General features: G+C 46.7%; 1 protein-coding gene across 1 annotated transcript in view; it reads left to right on the forward strand.

Moving 5' to 3' along the window:
• Positions 1 to 7,551, forward strand: part of RET (ret proto-oncogene) — a 59,686-nt gene extending 52,135 nt beyond the window's left edge. The window contains exons 16-20 of the mRNA XM_057531536.1: positions 69 to 139; positions 1,448 to 1,585; positions 2,666 to 2,765; positions 4,867 to 5,014; positions 6,343 to 7,551. Coding sequence (XP_057387519.1) covers positions 69 to 139; positions 1,448 to 1,585; positions 2,666 to 2,765; positions 4,867 to 5,014; positions 6,343 to 6,500 — 615 coding nt within the window. The 3' untranslated portion in view covers positions 6,501 to 7,551. The remainder of the gene's footprint in view (positions 1 to 68; positions 140 to 1,447; positions 1,586 to 2,665; positions 2,766 to 4,866; positions 5,015 to 6,342) is intronic.
• Positions 7,552 to 17,607: the final 10,056 nt, after the last annotated feature.

The raw sequence follows: 17,607 nt of genomic DNA on the forward strand, positions 1-17,607 counted from the left end.
CCCCGCCCCCCCGCCAGTTCCCAGGATGTCAGAGCTACGTTAATGCCCTTCTTTCACACCCTCTTTAGGGTCGGATCCCAGTCAAGTGGATGGCCATTGAGTCCCTCTTCGATCACATCTACACCACCCAGAGTGACGTGTGAGTGGGTGTTGCCTTCCCGGGGAGGGGGGAGGTTACACGTGTATAGGGCCATGCCACCTGTCTCAGCAGCTCCACTGGGGAACAGTGCTGGCCCTGAGTGCCTGTCGGCTCATGCCGACCATCCACAGCTCATCCCGGCTCCAAGCTGCCGGGGCTTTGTGTATTCACTCAGCAATTGGCGAGGGCCCAGGCAGTAGTTCTGAAAGCTACTACTTTCAGAGTGTAAGGGTGGAGTGTAAGGGTGTGAGCCATGGCTGCAGACCCCCTCGCCTCCCTCGCTCTCCCCTCCCCTCTCCTCTCTGGGTGTCTCTGACACACAGGCTCAGCCAAACAGTTCCCCTCCTGTGGGCCTTAGCACAGGCTGGGCTCAAGCAGGTCCCTGGGGACTGGTCCCCGCCCATAGGCAGGGGTGGCCTTGAGTGAGTTTCTAGGCAGGTGCCCCAAACTACTCCAAGATGGGAACCAAACCTAAGTCTTCCAGGTCCAATTACATTTTTGATAGTTTTCAAAAATACAACAGACTTGTTTCCAAGTGTTCTGCTCTGAACAGGCTTGCATATTTTGAACAATGTGGGCTGTGAAAAGGCAGTTCTTAGACAGTTTTAACAACTGTGTTCTGATTACAAAGTTGACCGTAAGACAATTGGAAATGCAGGGGAAAGCAAAATGAAGAGACTAAAAGCCACTAGGATCCCACCACCCCTAAGTAACTACTGCTGGCCCTCGCAGGCATGGCCTAGAGTTTTCTGTGGCGTGCAGGTATATGCTTTTTGTGACTGTAAGTGGGCTCGTGTGATAATACTGTTTTGTGATATGATTTTGTCCCCCCTTCACAGTAAATTTTCTCTCACAATTAAGTATGTTTTCTATAGCAGTGCTTTTTTTTCTTCTAAGATCTTACGAAAATTTGCAAGCACGCAGAAAAGGTGAAGGAACTGTGCGGGGAGCCCTCTGCCCTGTGGCCTAGGTCCCGCCTATGTTTTGATGTGCTTGCTTGGCTGCCCTGTGCCATCTGTGATGCTTAAGAGCATCACCTCAGGGGCCAGCCGTGTGCCCTTTCGGGTGAGGGGGCTGAGCTTGGGCAGCGGCTTGGCAGGGGTGGGGGCAGGGCAGGCAGATGGCTCATCCCCACCTCTATTCCCCATCCCATCTGTTGGGTCAGCACAGGCTGAAGCTGTGAGCACTTGGGCTGCTCTCTGTACTGGGGACTCGGGGTCAGACGCTGCGGGGGGGGATGAGTGTCTGGTGCACAGAGGGCACTGCAGACCCAGTACAACCACCCACTGGTCCTCTTGCTCCCTGCAGGTGGTCCTTCGGTGTCCTGCTGTGGGAGATTGTGACCCTGGGGGGCAACCCCTACCCTGGGATTCCTCCAGAGCGGCTCTTCAACCTTCTGAAGACAGGCTACCGGATGGAGAGGCCAGACAACTGCAGCGAGGAGATGTGAGCAGGCTTTGCTCTGGCCCAGCCTTCCTCAGACACAGACACACTGGACTTTGGCGGGCATGAGACACGTGCACTCATTCTTTCCCGCTCCTGGGCAGCCCTGGGTGCCAGCCCAGGGCGAGCTGGGTGGCGGGTAGTGACAGGCAGGGCATGACGGGGCAGAAGTCAGAGAACCACCCTTGGGTGTGACGGCAGATGCTGGGGACCCTTGACTCCACTGGGGGCTGGGTCGGCCTCCTGGAGGGACTTACAGGGAAGAGGCGGAGCAGGACCTGGGGAAAGTTGGTGGATGGATGAGAGGGTGCTTCAGACTGAGGGAGCAGCTTGAGCCAAAGGCCAGAGACCTGTCCCAGGATGCTTGGGGCGGGGTGGGTAATTCAGAATGGCCCCAAGGGCGCATATAGGGGAGTACACAGGTGGAGGCACAAAGGCAGGCAAGGAGTGGGCAGGGGGCGCCTGGACTTTAGCCCTAGGGCACCAGAATCTTCTCATCTGATGGTGGTTCCATCAGGTGGTTCTCAGAGGACAGGTTGAGAACACATGAGAAGGGGTCATCCACAGGCAGAGGGACACTGGTCCATTCATTCTACAGAGTCTGTCGTGCGCCTGCCACGTGCTTGGCTCGAGGCTAGATGGGGGAGTGCAAGGGTGAGTAGGTGCCACCTCCCTGGACGGCCTGGGCTGACAGGCAGGGGCCCAGCGCGCACCCACGTGGTAGCTCCGGAAGCCCTGCAGCCATGCCAGGGCCCCAGGGGAGAGAGGAAGGTACAGGTCAGAGTGTGATTGGCAGGCAGGTGTTTGTGTTCATACCCAGTTCGTCCTTCCTAAGAGTTTTAATGACCAGCATTTCTGCCTTAGCCATCATAGCGGACACAGCTGAACCACAGCGCCAGACGCTGTGAGCCCCTGCTGACCCCTCAAGCTCTGACCCACCTCAGGGAAGGATGTCAGTGACACAAAAGCAGCTTTGAGGTTCGGGAGCAGAGCCCCCGGGGCCCAGGGCACTGTACTGAGTTTGGTGGCTATGACCGGGCAGTCCTTGCTGGATTGTCACCGCCCACCTGTGTGTCCCATCAGGTACAGTCTGATGCTGCAGTGCTGGAAGGAGGAGCCAGACAAGAGACCAGTGTTTGCCGACATCAGCAAAGACCTGGATAAGATGATGGTTAAGAGCAGAGTGAGTACCTGGAGCTCATTCCTGGTGCCGGCTTCCCGCGGGCCTCCCGCCGGCCCATGGAGTTCCCAGCGCGGAACGCAGAGCGAGGCTGCCTGGAGGGAGTTGGTCGTGCTGCCCCCAGGGGGAGCCAGCGACTGAACCCTTGTCCTTAATCCAGGCCTTTTGGGCTTCTTTTTTTTTTTTTTTTTTTTTTTTTTTTAACATCTTTATTGGAGTATAATTGCTTTACAATGGTGTGTTAGTTTCTGCTTTATAACAAAGTGAACCAGTTATACATATATATATATTCCCATATCCTTTCCCTCTTGCATCTCCCTCCCACCCTCCCTATCCCACCCCTCTAGGTGGTCACAAAGCACCGAGCTGATCTCCCTGTGCTATGTGGCTACTTCCCACTAGCTATCTATTTTACGTTTGGTAGTGTATATATGTCCATGCCACTCTCTCACTTTGTCACATCTTACCCTTCCCACTCCCCATGTCCTCAAGTCCATTCTCTAGTAGGTCTGTGTCTTTATTCCCGTCTTGCCACTAGGTTCTTTGTGACCTTTTTCTTTTTCCTTAGATTCCATATATATGTGTTAGCATACTGTATTTGTTTTTCTCTTTCTGACTTACTTCACTCTGTATGACAGACTCTAACTCCATCCACCTCACTACAAATAACTCCATTTCGTTTCTTTTTATGGCTGAGTAATATTCCATTGTATGGAAGAAACCAAGATTTTTACCTTGACCCTTAGGAAGAGCCCTCCACAGACAGGAGTGGGAGGAAAATATTCCAAAGCCGAACAGAATCATTTTCAATAACAGAACATGAGGAAGTAGAGTTGAAATGACTATGTCCTAAATTCATATGCTATCAGGGGCCCGGCTGGGGGTGGGAAGTGACTAGAGAGCAGCGGAGACTGTGACAGACAGGAGCCCACCAGCTGCCCCTGAAAGGCCCCTCACTGTGGACACCTGTAACCTGTAGGGACATGAGTGCCGGCATGTGTCCTGGGAGCCCTCTGAAAGGCCCCTCACTGTGGACACTTGTAACCTGTAGGGACATGAGTGCCGGCATGCTGGGTCTTCTGAATTTTAAGGGATATTTATGTTGTTTCCCAGTTTTTAATAGCAACTCATTTAAATTTCCAAAACCTCTGTGTGGGCCAAACAGTCATATCCGTGTGCCTCCAAGTTTACAACTCCAGGTGACTGAGGAAGTCAACAAAGTTTCCACTAATATTGATTAAGCAATCGCTGACTCCCAAGTTCTGTGTTAGATGCTGGGCATGCAAGTAAACAAAACAGGCACAGGTAAACAAAACAGGCACAGACCTTGCCGTCATGGTTTTGTCCTTCCATTGACACGTTTACTAAAAGTTATTTCTTCAAAGCAAGATGCATGGACTCGGCCACTTGTAATAAAACTCAGCATCAAGCATCAGTGTACCGTTTGGGTGAACCCTGTGAGTGCAGGGTTGTCCTAAACAAAGGCGATAGCTGATGCCAAAAGATGGCCTTCCTAGAGCAGTGCTGAGAACCAGCCAGCAAAACGCTGGAACCATTCTTTACACATTTAACCAGGGAAGTGGAAATAGCAGGTATTCAAGAATCGTCATGCTTGGGAGCTGAAGCCTATCTATAGCAGTGTCCTCTGCAAAACCCACATCAGTGCCTCAGATTTCTGAGTCCTGACATGATGTTCGAGATGCTTGGAGGGAAGCTGGAGAGTGCTTCTTGGCATTCCTGCAATGAGTCATGGGGCTGCAGCGAGCTCTCCCAGAGCCTTGGGTTTTGTAAACAGGCCGATTCTCCAGTGCTGGGCCTGGTGCCCCCAGTGCTGCAGAGAGAGAACTAGGACAGTGAGGGAGCACATTTGTGCCCCCAAGGAGGTGATTTTCTAAGGGGGAGCGATGAGGACCACGGAGCAGGGCCAGGCGAGGCAGGGGCAGGAGGAGCTCAGTGCTGGCACCCTGGCGAGGGGCTCAGGTCTCACAAGAGGCCAGTAGGCATGGGGTGGGACTCTGCCAGGGCTTCTGCTCTTGGGCAGGGAGTGGCGGGCGTGTCCAGTAGTGGCCTGCGCCAGGGGTGACCAGCCGTCTCTCCCTTCCAGGACTACTTGGACCTGGCCGCGTCCACCCCATCCGACTCCCTGCTGTACGACGACGGCCTGTCGGAGGAGGAGATGCCCCTGGTGGACTGTAATAACGCTCCCCTCCCTCGCACCCTCCCCTCCACGTGGATTGAAAACAAACTCTATGGTAGAATTTCACATGCATTTACTAGATTCTAGCCACGTTGTTCCTCTCTGCACTGTCCTTACTCTCTGTAATGCTTTTTAAGAGTGTTTCTGGTCTGAATGAAGCCAAAGTCTGCTCTGAACCTTTTTGTTTGTAAATGTCTGACTTTGCATCCGTTTACATTCAGGCATTTTTACTATTCTGTTTTTTTAAAAGGATGTGAAAATACGTGTAATTACCACACTGCCCAGCAACTTAGGACGATAGAGAAGAAAGAGGGCAGGGCAGAACTCTCAGGGGATATTGAGAAAATGATGACTAAGTCATTTCCTGGGTGGGTGTCAAGTCATAGTACTTCTAATTTAACTACTGGGATAAATTTACCTGATCTGGGGAGGCATTTAATTTAGAAAGGAGGAGCCAGCACCACTCTGCCTGCACTAAGAGCGCAGCCAGTGGCCGCTCCCCCAGACCCCTCCTGGGTGGAAGGCAGCTCTTGGAGGCCACCTGGTGCTGGGGACCACCATGGCGGGGGGAGGGGAATGGGGGGACACACGCAGACTGCTGTTTTCACATCCTTTGCGTTACAAACTGTCATGACAGTTGTCACTTATGAAGTCAGTGCAAAAAGCTGGAGCAAAATGCTTTTTGAAAGAACGTAGTGTGTGGTGCTGTGGTCTTGCAATGGACAGTAAATACGGTTCTTGCCAAAACTCCTTCTTTTGTCTTCGATTCAGTACTTGAAATTTTTTCCTGTTTCCTAACTTCATCATGGATTGTTTTGAAATCTTGGAGTTTCAAGCATTTTTCTGCCGAGATTGTTCCTTTTGCATGCCTCCTGGGTCACTGATTCCTTGCTGGCTAGTGCTACTTGCCATTTGTCCTGTCGACGCCGTGGGGCTCGCCTGCGTGCACCCTTGGTTTGGAAGATCCTCTCCTCCGTGGTAGGCTGGGATGGAAGACAAGCAGCCTCCTTTACGTTAGAGAACTTTTTATAGAAAGTTTCCTGCTGCAGTAAGCCATGTATTACAGCAAGGTGCTGATGCTTTATGCTGCCTTAGAAAAAGAGTTAAACAGGTCAACAAATATTTATCAGATTTGAGAGTCCGAAGCTTATAAAAGTCCAAATTGGTAGTTTCTGGTAAGCTGCAGTTACCAGAGAGCACGTGATGTTTCCCCCCAAATGTTACCCATGTTTTGGAAACCTGGAGCACGAAACTCTGAAGGCAGTTGGCCCAGAAACCAGAAGTTTGGTTTGAACCTCAAAGGGAGTTTTGCCAAGGCCTTACTGTCTGCACGTGAAGTTTGGGTTCTTCAGTGCAGAACAAATGATCTGTTTTCATTTTTAGGCGTGTCAGACCCGAACTGGCCTGAAGAGAGTCCTGTACCACTCACGAGAGCCGATGGCACCAACACTGGGTGTCCGAGATATGCAAATGATAGTGTATATGCTAACTGGATGGTTTCACCCTCCGCGGCACAATTAATGGACACGTTTGATAGTTAACAGTTCTTTGTGAAAGGTAATGGACTCACAGGGGAAGAAACATACCGAGAACAGAAAGTCTGCTGGCCCCTCCTTGCACATTTCACACTGGCTGGTGGTTTTCCCTCCCAGCAGACGTAGCGCTCTGGACGAGTGTTCTGAGTCCAGCATGTAGGTGTCCCTTCCTCTTCAGTCCACGGCAGCACCCAGCGCTGGTCTGGGTTCAGCAGTGAGCACCACGTACTCCGTGCTCACACGTGTGGGTCCCTCACGCACTGGCCAAACTGTTTGATTTTTCCAGTTGCCGCCAAACGAGGCCACACGATTTAAACATGAAGCACACACACCAAAAAGGCAGCAGGAAAAAAAAAAACTGGCCCAGACGACCTGTCCTTGTTCAGAATGAGAGCCCGGCCAGGCCTCATAGGGTTGTCAAAGCCCAACCAGGGCTGGAGAGGGAGAGGGGACCTCGGGACAGGCCTCGGCTCAGCCTTCGAGATCCTGAGAATGTTTTTTTGTTTTGTTTTGTTTTGTTAAATCATGTAGCCTTTTCTTAAGGAGACATTTGATTTTTATCATGATTAAGATGATTCCTAGATTTAGCACAGTGGAGAGACGTGATGCCACGTTTGCTGTGTAGGTGGGTGGTGTGAGGGGAGAGGGCTCCCAGGACACAGTTGTTCCCGTCGCTGAGTAATCACTAACCCCCTGACGAGAAGTGTATGGAGGAGCGGGGCCGCTGAGTGGAGTGGCCTCGTGTCCAAGGACTGCTGACCGCAGAGACTTGGCTGCTGTGAATCCCTGCACCCCACAGCCTTCAGCGTCCCCCCGTCCAGCGCTGAAAAGTGACGGAGGCTCATCTCACACATTAGTGGGTGGGACTTACGCTCAGTTTCAAAGGGACAGTTCAGCTAGTTAGGTTAGAAGTAGCATCGACAGTGACACCTCTGATTACAATTCTGATGTGGAAAAGACGGTGTTTTGGCTCTTATAGAGCTTGTGTGAAAAGGTACATGTATCCACTCTTCCTGTGATTGTAACGTAATGCTGCTATGGTAAGACGTTTTTGTTTTTTAGGTTCTGACCATGACTCATAAGCTTCTTATCATTCTTCACTGCTTGTTTGTGGTCACAGACACTCAGCGCTCCTCCCATCCTGCCGGGGTGGCTTTCGGGAAGTCCCAGCGGCTCTTCTTTCTGTCCCAGCGCTGTCACTTTGCAGGAGAGTGTCAGTTACCAAAACACTGACTGGGCTTCATACTTAAACCGCTGTGAAAGGACTTAATGTCGTCTCATTAAAATACTGGATTTTATAGCCATTTCACAAAAGCAGTAAAATTATGGCATTTTTGTGGCCAAGAAGGCTTGGATGAGTATGTGGAGGAGCCGTGTGTGTGTGTGTGTGTGTGTGTGTGTGTGTGTGTGTGTGTATGTGCGCGCATGCCCTTGTGTGTGCACACACACCCAGGAAGAGCGCTGGAGAAACACTTACTGCAGATGTAGTGCAACTTTAGTTTGGGCCATTGTTCAGACACGCTGTGTGATACGTTCCTTTACAAATATCTAGTTGTGGTAAACTTTTGGGTTTCAGATGTGCTTAATGATAATCTTGTTAAATGCAGAAGTGGGGATAAACTTTGTCAAGTTATTAAGAATGCCTCCTCAGTGTGAGCGGGTACAGCAGGTTTGTCCTCGGCAGGGTGAGAACTCCAGGTCTAACTGGCTGACCCAGTGATGGGGAATTAACCCTTGACTCATAATCTAATTGTCTATTCCTAAGTTATAAAGGTACTCATACTTATTAGCCCTATCAGACAGAGTTTTCATATGCATATACGCAAAAATTACTAACTATTAAGCATTACTGGAGTATTAAGTAGCAATCTGTCCGTTATTAAAATTTGTTAAATCTATTTATGAAAGGTTATTAAACCATACCATGTTAATTTGCTTTTGTAATCAAGGTGACTAAGAAAATAATCTCAGTTATGTAAATAAAATCGTGTATCTTCAAATGTGTAAACTTCTTTTCTCTTTTTAACTTCCCGGTTGGAAACATCAGGTTTCTGATTTTGAAGTTTCAATATAAGGAGTAAGATGTCACAAGGGAATCTGTTGTGGTGACCACCGGGGAAGTGATGCCGATTGAAGGACCAGGAGGTTCTTGGTGATACTATTGACTTGTCTTGCATAATATGTACACGAACAGCCACATTTATAGTCATTGTTAAAACTCAGCTCATCCTGCCATTCAAGGAATTCCTTCCTTTAGGTTTCCTTCCCTAAAATAGAGCAGCAGCCGATGTCGAGTTCAGGTATTCTCTAGCGATTTGCTGACTGCTTATGTCTTGAAGCTGGAGTTGGACAGTTGTGGGAGAGAATGTAAAATGCATGGACATGACTGAAGGTCCATTAGAGGAAAAATTTTGACCCGAACCACTTTGAAACTTAAAATACTAAATGCTTCTGTTTATGTCTTCCTGTCGGGTTGTGTAGGAATGGTATGAGCTCCTCCTCAAAAACCTGGCAAGGAGCAGGTGGGTCAATAGGGAAACGTGAGTTGTTACCAACATAAATCTGATTTGTGGTTGCCTTGTGCATTGGATGCTGAGGGCCTATGTCCTGTCCCAGGTGCACATGTGCACACACAGTCACGTGCCCGCATCACCCAGGGGCTGCCCCAGGCCCACGGTGCTACAGCTCCTGCCCTCAGCACCTGCATCTGTTCTCAGCTTCCTCCTTCGATCTGGACCACAGGGACAGGAAATAAATGTAATTTCTAAGGTCAGTTACTTGCTACAGCCTTTGCCTCAATGTTTAGAAACCCATGCTGAGAAAAGCTTATACTAAAATACTAAAAACCCCTTTTTCAAGAGCAGAGAACTTCCATTAGGGGAGTGTGTGTGTGTGTGTGTGTGTGTGTGTGTGTGTGTGTGTGTGTGGTTTATTTTTCTGAAAAAGCATATGCTCCACCATCCTCCACAAAGGATGGCACGAGGCCGGCTTATTTGGGTGGAAATGTAGTTTGAATATAATGTCTGAGAACAGGTCTTAGACAGATACTTAACACATAAGAGAAAATTCAAAGGGAAAGCATAATTTCCCCCACTTCAAATAGAGCATTTTCCCAGGCAGAGGAGCAAATGGTTTCCTCTCCTCCTTCGAGTATGTTAACATGTAGGATATTTGGATGGTGGTATTTAGGGTGGTTCTAGAAAGTGCCTAAGAAATCCTTATCTCTGTGGCCCTGGAAAAGATGTAGTAAGAGTGGGCCCGAAGGGCACGTGCAGCGGTTAGGGCACACCTTCCCTTTAGTGTGAACTTGCACGTGGTGCTTACCCTCTGGGGTGGGCCTGTACATCCAGAAAACACCCTCCACTGAGGCTGCCTGCCCCGCCCCGCCCCTTCTCCACGACAGCAACCTTGGTAGCCTCATTCCGAACACTGTAGGGACTTCCCTGGCTGACCAGTGGTTAGAACGTTGAGCTTCCACTGCAAGGGGCGTGGATTTGATCCCTGGTTGGGGAATAAATATCCAACATGCCGTGCTGCGCGGCTAAAAAAAAAAAAAAGAACTTTGTGGAGTCTCCCACCTCTTTAGGGAACTGGGATTCACATGAATGATTCTTGGCTGAGATCATGAGAAACCAGAACCTGTATGTAGAGAGTTTTTCAATGTGGGGTGCATTGCTGTGCCTGCAGCTGAGGCTGGATGGGTGGCTGGGTGACAGCTGGGAGAATAAGCTTCACACCCAGAGTTAAAGAGGCACGTGTATGAACACTTGAAAGAGATCCCGGTTAATCTGTGCAACTCAGGCTTTTATTGCTGTGTCAAATGGCAAGATATTTTTGCAGATGTTTCTGGTATGTGCTAAATCACAGGGCCTGGCCAACGGAGATCTCTCAGGGGAGCTGTGACAGGGAGGCCGTCTCGCCGTGGCAGCTTCAGGGACATCAGTGTCACAGGGACCTGGGCTAGGCAGTGTGGAGGGAGCCATGACCAGAGACCACGCCAATCACTGTGACTTCAGGACTTGGGTACCACATCAGGAGAGACCGTAATCCTGCATCCTCTCAGAGGACACTGAGCAATTCAAGTTCAAAATTGGTGTGAGCAGGCAAGGTAAGGAAAGTACATTCTAAAACTAAGGGGGAAAAATCATTTTTCGAGAAAGAAACCATTTTGATATTTCATACACAGACCGTATTTACCATGCAGACTGTCAGTGTCTTGAATAAAAGTTCAAAGTTCATTTTTTGTGTCCCTATTTATTGATGTCAGTTTTGTCAACGGTACTCTTTTTGGCTGCACTTGTTTCTCACCTGTAGTCCAGTCCTTTTCTGCACTTGTCATTTCCCCACAGAGGAAAGTCATTCCTGTGGGTTGGGAAGGGTCTAGCCGGGAAGAAGGAAGAACGTAAGGCTGCCTTTTGCTACCTGAGGCAAGGGACTTTGTTCGGAGGACTGCAGGAGCCCACGCATGCCTGTGTCACAGCCTCTGTCCTCGGAGTTTCCTCTCAACAAGAGCATGTGCCTTGCTCCATATTTTCTACCTTTTTTCTGGGAGTTTTAAAGAGCTTGAAAATCTTCCTTGAGGCTCTGTGGCCACAGGGCTTGAGAGGCCATAGCTCTTGGATTGCTCAAAACTCCAGGGTAAAGGGGTTGAGAGACATCATGAATATATAGAAAGAAAGGTAAGATAATAGGAAACAATTTTTAAGGACCGGAAGGACACAGAAGCGAGAAGGATTCTGGTGCCTCACAGGATAGTCATTGAAAGAAGTTAAAAGAAGTGTTGTGGCAGAAAATTCTTTTGTTTTGTTGGCTGCACCGCTGCAGTTTGTGGGATGTTGGTTCCCCAACCAGGGATCAAACCCGTGCCCCCTGCAGTGGAAGCTTGGAGTCCTAAGGACTGAACTGCCGGGGAAGTCCCCAAAAGTTGTATTTTTTTAAGAGAGGTAAATTACCTATAATCTTTAGCTTTGCAGAAATAAGTAAGACCACCTAAAGGAGAAGGAGCAGGGGCTATTTATTTTGAACTTACTATGGCAAGGGAAGAGGCCACGATCACTTGCTTTTTTGGCAGAGACTCAAAGGCAGGCAGAGGAGTGGGAAAGCTTTACAGGAAAAAAAAATAGTGAGGAGGCTTCCGGTGTACTGTGATTGGAGGCTGTTTACATGGGGAGACTGGAGGCAGCTAACTAGGAACAGAGCGTCTTGTGATCACTTGGAGAATATATTTGGTTTTCTCTAGTTGGTTTCAAGTTGGAAATTGGGGCCAAAAAAATGGGGAATCTGGCAGTCATTGACTAAACCCTGACCGTTCTGGGCTAGTTACTGCAGAGGGTGTGGGTCAGAGTTCGTGGGTCAGAGATCTTCGGTTATATGTGGTCTGGCCATTGTCTGTTCGCATATTCAGTCTCTCAGTTCCCCCCTTTTGGTAATTTTCTTGCTTGAAGGTTGATGAATTCAGGTAAGTTTAGAAGTCCAGATCTTCACCACTTAGAGACTGATTGTTCAGTCATCTCCATGGTTAACTGTACTGTGAGGTATTCTTGACCTTTCTGTTGTTGTATCATCATGGTGATCATCTGACGAGAAAGTGTGCAGAAGCATTTGAGACCTAGATAGAATGCAGTGAATCAGCATCATGACCACTAGGACAAAAACAAGAACAGTTAATAACCCCTGTAAGATGCTTTGAACCAAGAACCCCAATCCAAGCCAAGAACAAATCCCATATAGACCATGAGGATCAAATTTAGAGAGCCCAAGCAGCTTTGCCTTAAGGCATTGTATAGTCTGTCCCAGCTTCCCTGTTTCATTGATCCAAGTGTGGTATTAGGAATGGCACAGATCATGACTTACCAACAAGAAGTCTAGAGCAACGCAACTGTCCATCCCTACTTGTGCCAACAAGATGGGACTGATCTGTGTTCCAGCGAGGGAAGAGGTGGTACTGCTAATGACTTCTGCCAGAGTTAGTGATAAGTTTCTTACAACCCTATATGCATGATTCCTACCGATGGGAACACTGCTCAAATTGTTCACATAAATAGTAAGTAATTCCCCCAGGTAGAGTGCTAAATAATCAAGGGTGACTTTGTTTTGGAGCTCGGAATTTTCAGCCTTGGTAATTTACAGACTTAGACAGACAAGACTTGTACAGACTTGTACAGACAAGTCTTGGAATAGTATTCCTAACGTGCATGAGATGTTAGTCTGAAGCAAACAGGACCAGGCATCCTGACCACAGAAGATGTAATATCTGGTAGGGATACGTGGAGATCTAGGAAAGAAGTTGTTCGTGACAGAAGGCTGGAACCAGGGCTTACATGAGTTGTGTTACATGTTTAGATCTCTGTTGGTCTCTTACAGGTGGCAAGTATTTGACTCATCACCCTATGAAGTTATTGAATTTGAATTTAGAATTACCTAAGGTCTGGTCAATAGATTGTAATTGGTTCTTTTTCTGGGAAAGCAGAAAAGTCACAGGTTAACTTGTTTAAGGTTGTTTTCCATGTTGCTGCAAATGGAGCTGCCAACAGCTGTAATTCCTTATTGCCTCCCTTGATGAGATGATAACTTCCTTGTGGTTTTCATCATGGGGTTCTAGGGATGGTTAGTAGATTCAGCAGTCAGTTTAAGATCTAGGGCAGTGGCTACTGCTTGGGATAATCTAACAATGGCATTTAGAATTAGTATGTTCTGACCTAACCATTGTAATAAAGAGAAAAAACAAGAGAGGAAAAGGTCCATTATTGGTGAATGACAACCAGGATCTATAGAAAATGACAAAAAGAATAAGCAAGCAAATAAAAGAAAACAAAACAAGAATTAGGGTCTTGATCCAACGTTTGGGCAGAAGTTGTCCACTGTCCTAGGTCATCTGTTGTTCTAAAGGTCTTGAGTCAGCTGTTGCTTCTGAAGATCAGCTGCTTTTAGAGGGTCTCAGAATCCTCAGTTTGAGGTCCCCTATTGGAATAGCCCTCCAATTGTGTGGAATTCCAGATTGCTTCCTAGTTGTGAAAGGTGAACCCAAGGATTGACGCCCTAAAGTTTCACTGCTGTAACATATTCCCTCCCCAGGTGAAGGCAAAAAGGTATTGACTGTCATTATTCAGCCTTAAAAAGGAATGAAATTCTGACATGTGCTACGACATGGATGAAGCTTGAAAACATTATGCTAAGTGAAATAAGACAGACACAAAGAGACAAGCACTAGATTATTCCACTTATATGAAGTACTTAGAGCAGTCAAATTCATAGAGACAGAAAGTCAAATGGTCGTTGCCAGGCGCTGGGGGAAGGGAAAATGGGAAGTTAATGTTTAATTGGTACAGAGTTTCAGTTTGGGGTGATGAGAAAGTTCTAGAGATAGTGGTGATGGTTGCATAACGATGGGAATGTACTTAATGCCACTAAACTGTATACTTAAAAATGGATAAAATTGTAAATCTTATGTGTATTTTACCATACACACACAAAGAAAACTATTGATTGTCTTGTTCTAGAAGCACACTGAAAAAGCTGAGCAAAGATTCACTACAGCAAGTGGCTTGCAGGATGGTATTTGAGTTAGGAAGTGAGGAATAACAATTTCGTTGATGGCCCTGCGGTCTTAAACCTGTCCACGGGTTTCTTTACTGCCAGGATGGGCATATTACAAGGGCGGGGTTTGAGAAGACCTTTGGAGCTAAGGCTTTCAACTATCTGTTTGATCCCTTTCTATGCTTATGGCTTCAAGGGATATTGGGGAAGCTTAAGTAATGGTTTGGTAGGATCTATATGAACTTTAGTAGGTTCTGCTCCAATTATTTTTCCATATCAGTGGAACTTTGAGCCCATAGAGTGTCAGGTTCAGTTTCAATACTTGTCTGGGGTATGCATTAAATATAAGGGAGAAGGCAAAGGTGTATCCAGAACAGAATCAACTTGCTTATGAGTAGACGAGCCCTCTGGAATCTCACAAATAGTCCCAAATACTCTGGTGTATATTTAATATTGCGAAGTAAGTCTCTCCCTATTAAATTTGCAGAGGTGGTATCACAGAGCAGCAAGGAATGTTTGCAATCAAGGGCTTAAGGCTTACAGTTAAGGGCCGGGAGATAGAGAACATCTGTGGATTATCTGAAACGCTTACCACCTATGATGTATGTTTGTTTACTGCCAGGTAAAGTTTGAGCAAAGGTGACAAGGTTTAATGTAGAAAGATTAGCACCAGTAGCTATCTGAAACTGATGAGGTTACCATCTATAGTGGCACTGTGTTCCCCACAAGATACGTCCTCACCTCCAGAACCTGTAAATTTGACCTTATTTGAAAATAGGGCCTTTGTAGATGCAAATTGAGATGTGGGCATACTGGATTAGAGTGGGCCCTAATTCAATGATTGGAGGGGAATTGGGACACAGAGAAGACACGGGGAGAATACCATGTGAAGATGGAGGCAGAAATTAGAGTGATGCAGCTACAAGCCAAGGGTTGCTGGCAACCACGAGAAGCTAGAAGAGGCAAGGAAGGATCCTCCCCTGGAGACTTTGGAGGGAGCATGGCCCTGCTGACACTTTGATTTTGGACTTCTGGCTTCCAGAATTGTGAGAGAATACATTTCTGTAGTTTTATTCCACCCAGTTTGTGGTAATTTGTTACAACAGCCCTGGGAAACCAACACACTTTCTATATTTATAGTTAATTCACCTGAGTGTTTAAGGGTATGGCAGGTATTGTGTGCTTTTCCTTCCTTGGAGCACGGTTGTTAACCTGAATTGAGGGATTTTTCTTGGTCTTGGTGTTTCTCTCATAAGATGGGACAATCTTCTTCCCAGTGTCTTTTCTGTTTATGATATCTGCAAGAGTCCTTGTCAATAGGTGGTTGGTTGAGGAGTAAGCTACCTGACTGATCTGCAGGGCCACAAGTTTATCTGGGGTCCTGTCTTGTTTTTGTTCTAAAGTCCTTTCGAAATACTTGCCAGGTATTGTTGTTCAGGTCAAGAGGCTATTTCCCATTTTAATTTCTGTTTTTGAACTGGGTCTCCAGTTTCAGGTTTAACTACATTAACAAAATGAATGATGAAAGGGCAACTTTTTAAACTCCCAAATGTTGCTACAATGTATTTTCTAGCCTATCCCAAAGATCTCCTATAGGTTCATCTTTTCTGTTTGCATGATGGAATTATGGCTCAATCTCTTTTTATTGGAAATGTTTTAGGTAGGGATTTTAGGAGACTTCACCCTACCTTTTGAGTCTTTTTGTGGATTCTCAGGTTTATTATGGAAAGAAGGATCCTGTAGACTCCTTTCCAGGTGAGCCCACTCAGCTTTTCCATTCAGGATTTAGCACCTGAGGTTCTGAGCAACACTTGTACAAGTTGATAGAGGTCAGGTAACCTTGGATCACATACTCCCCCAAATATTCTAAATTATTCTATGAATAGTTGCTGGTCTTGTCTGGGTTTGAGAATGTCCTTAATTATAGCTCTTAATTCAGCTTGGATCCAAAGTTTAAATTCTACGGTTGCTGGCTTCATACCTAGTTCATGAGAGGAATGGACCTTCAGAGGCAAATGGAATTGGGGGGTCTTAGGAGAGTTGTTGGGGAGAGGGAAGGGGTCTGGACAAGGGAAAGAAGGAGTGGATGGAGGCTGGTAGTAGAGAGATCAGAAGGATGGGGGGAAGGAGGGAGTGTGTATGCAGGAAGGCAACTGGGGGACAAGCAGAGGAAGGTTTTCCTAGGAAAATGAGTCTAGTTCATTGTTGCTTAAATTTGTCAAATTTCTCATTAGCTTTGGCCAAAGAATCGTTTAGGGAAACAATTTTTGAATCAGGATTCTATTTGGTGATCTCTGAGTACCAATCAAAAAATGCTACCACTGGGCCTGAGAAATCTTGTTCCCTTTCTTTTCTAATGCATCTCTCAAATGAACAAACTTGCTCACATGGAATGTTCAGAGTGGCCACTGAAGGCCCAAAGCATCCTTGGTGAAGTTTCGCCATTTAGAGAGATAGACCCAAGAACTGGGATTGCAAAGAGACCACATAAAAGAAGCAGGAGTTTTCCTGGAGGAGGAGAGGATTTAGACTTAGGCAACACCATGAGAGCTGGCAGCAGTGGGTAGGAATGTAATGCTTGTGCACCTCATGTCTCTCTGGACACAAAATCGAGATGGAAGAACCCCATCCAGTTTTACTGGCAACTGCAGTAACGTTGGTCCTAGTGGATGCCAGTCTGGTGAGAACCCCAAACTCACAGGTCAGTGAGGGTGGCTGGAGCAGCAGGTTGTAGGGCCTACTATGCCTGTGTTCTACACCATGATTCTCCTTCTTATGACAAACAACACTTTTAGACAGTACAACACAGAACAGTAACACAAAAGACAGCAAAAAGGATGCAAAAGAATGAACTGATTCTATCAAAGATGCCAAACAAATATGAACCAATAACAAAAGCTGAGTACCAAACTGAGAATAAATAGCCAAGGAACTCAACACAAAGAGAGCAGAGGTAAGACCCAAAACCAAGAACTGCAAGGCACAAGTAGGCCACTGTGGGTGCCACACCTGATTGAAGGCTGTAGTCTCAGGTAACAAGCAGACTATGATGCAGACCATATCTTGGCGGGGCTACCAGGAAAACTGGAAGCAAATGAAGATTGCCCAAATGAAACAGGCAAAGGCTATTTGTTCAGAGCTTGTGGTAGCCAGGGCATCAGACCCATCACTTACTTTTGGCAGAGACTCAAAGGCAGGCTAGGGGAATGGGAAAGCTTCATAGTTTAAAACAAAAAAGCCTCAGATTAGAGATTGGTGGGAAATTTTGGGGTTTTTTTTTAAACTACATTCTTCTGATACTAATCATACCACAGTTGTGCTTTAGTATTTTTTCCAAGTGAACTACTTATTTTATAAGCCCCAGTATATTATCCATTATCTGCCATAGAATTTGAATTAAGCATTATCTTCTCTCCAAATTCAAACTATATACATTTAGTATTTGATTTGGCAGTTAATAATAAGCTTACAATTTAAATCCATTGATGGCAGAACCTCAATTATTTTAAAAACAATTCTAATGGAGGATTCAAAGAACAGTTTTAAAGAAATAACCTTATGCCATGAGTTCATGCCA

The sequence above is a fragment of the Balaenoptera acutorostrata genome, chromosome 16 (assembly GCF_949987535.1).
Source record: "Balaenoptera acutorostrata chromosome 16, mBalAcu1.1, whole genome shotgun sequence".
NCBI lineage: Eukaryota > Metazoa > Chordata > Mammalia > Artiodactyla > Balaenopteridae > Balaenoptera > Balaenoptera acutorostrata.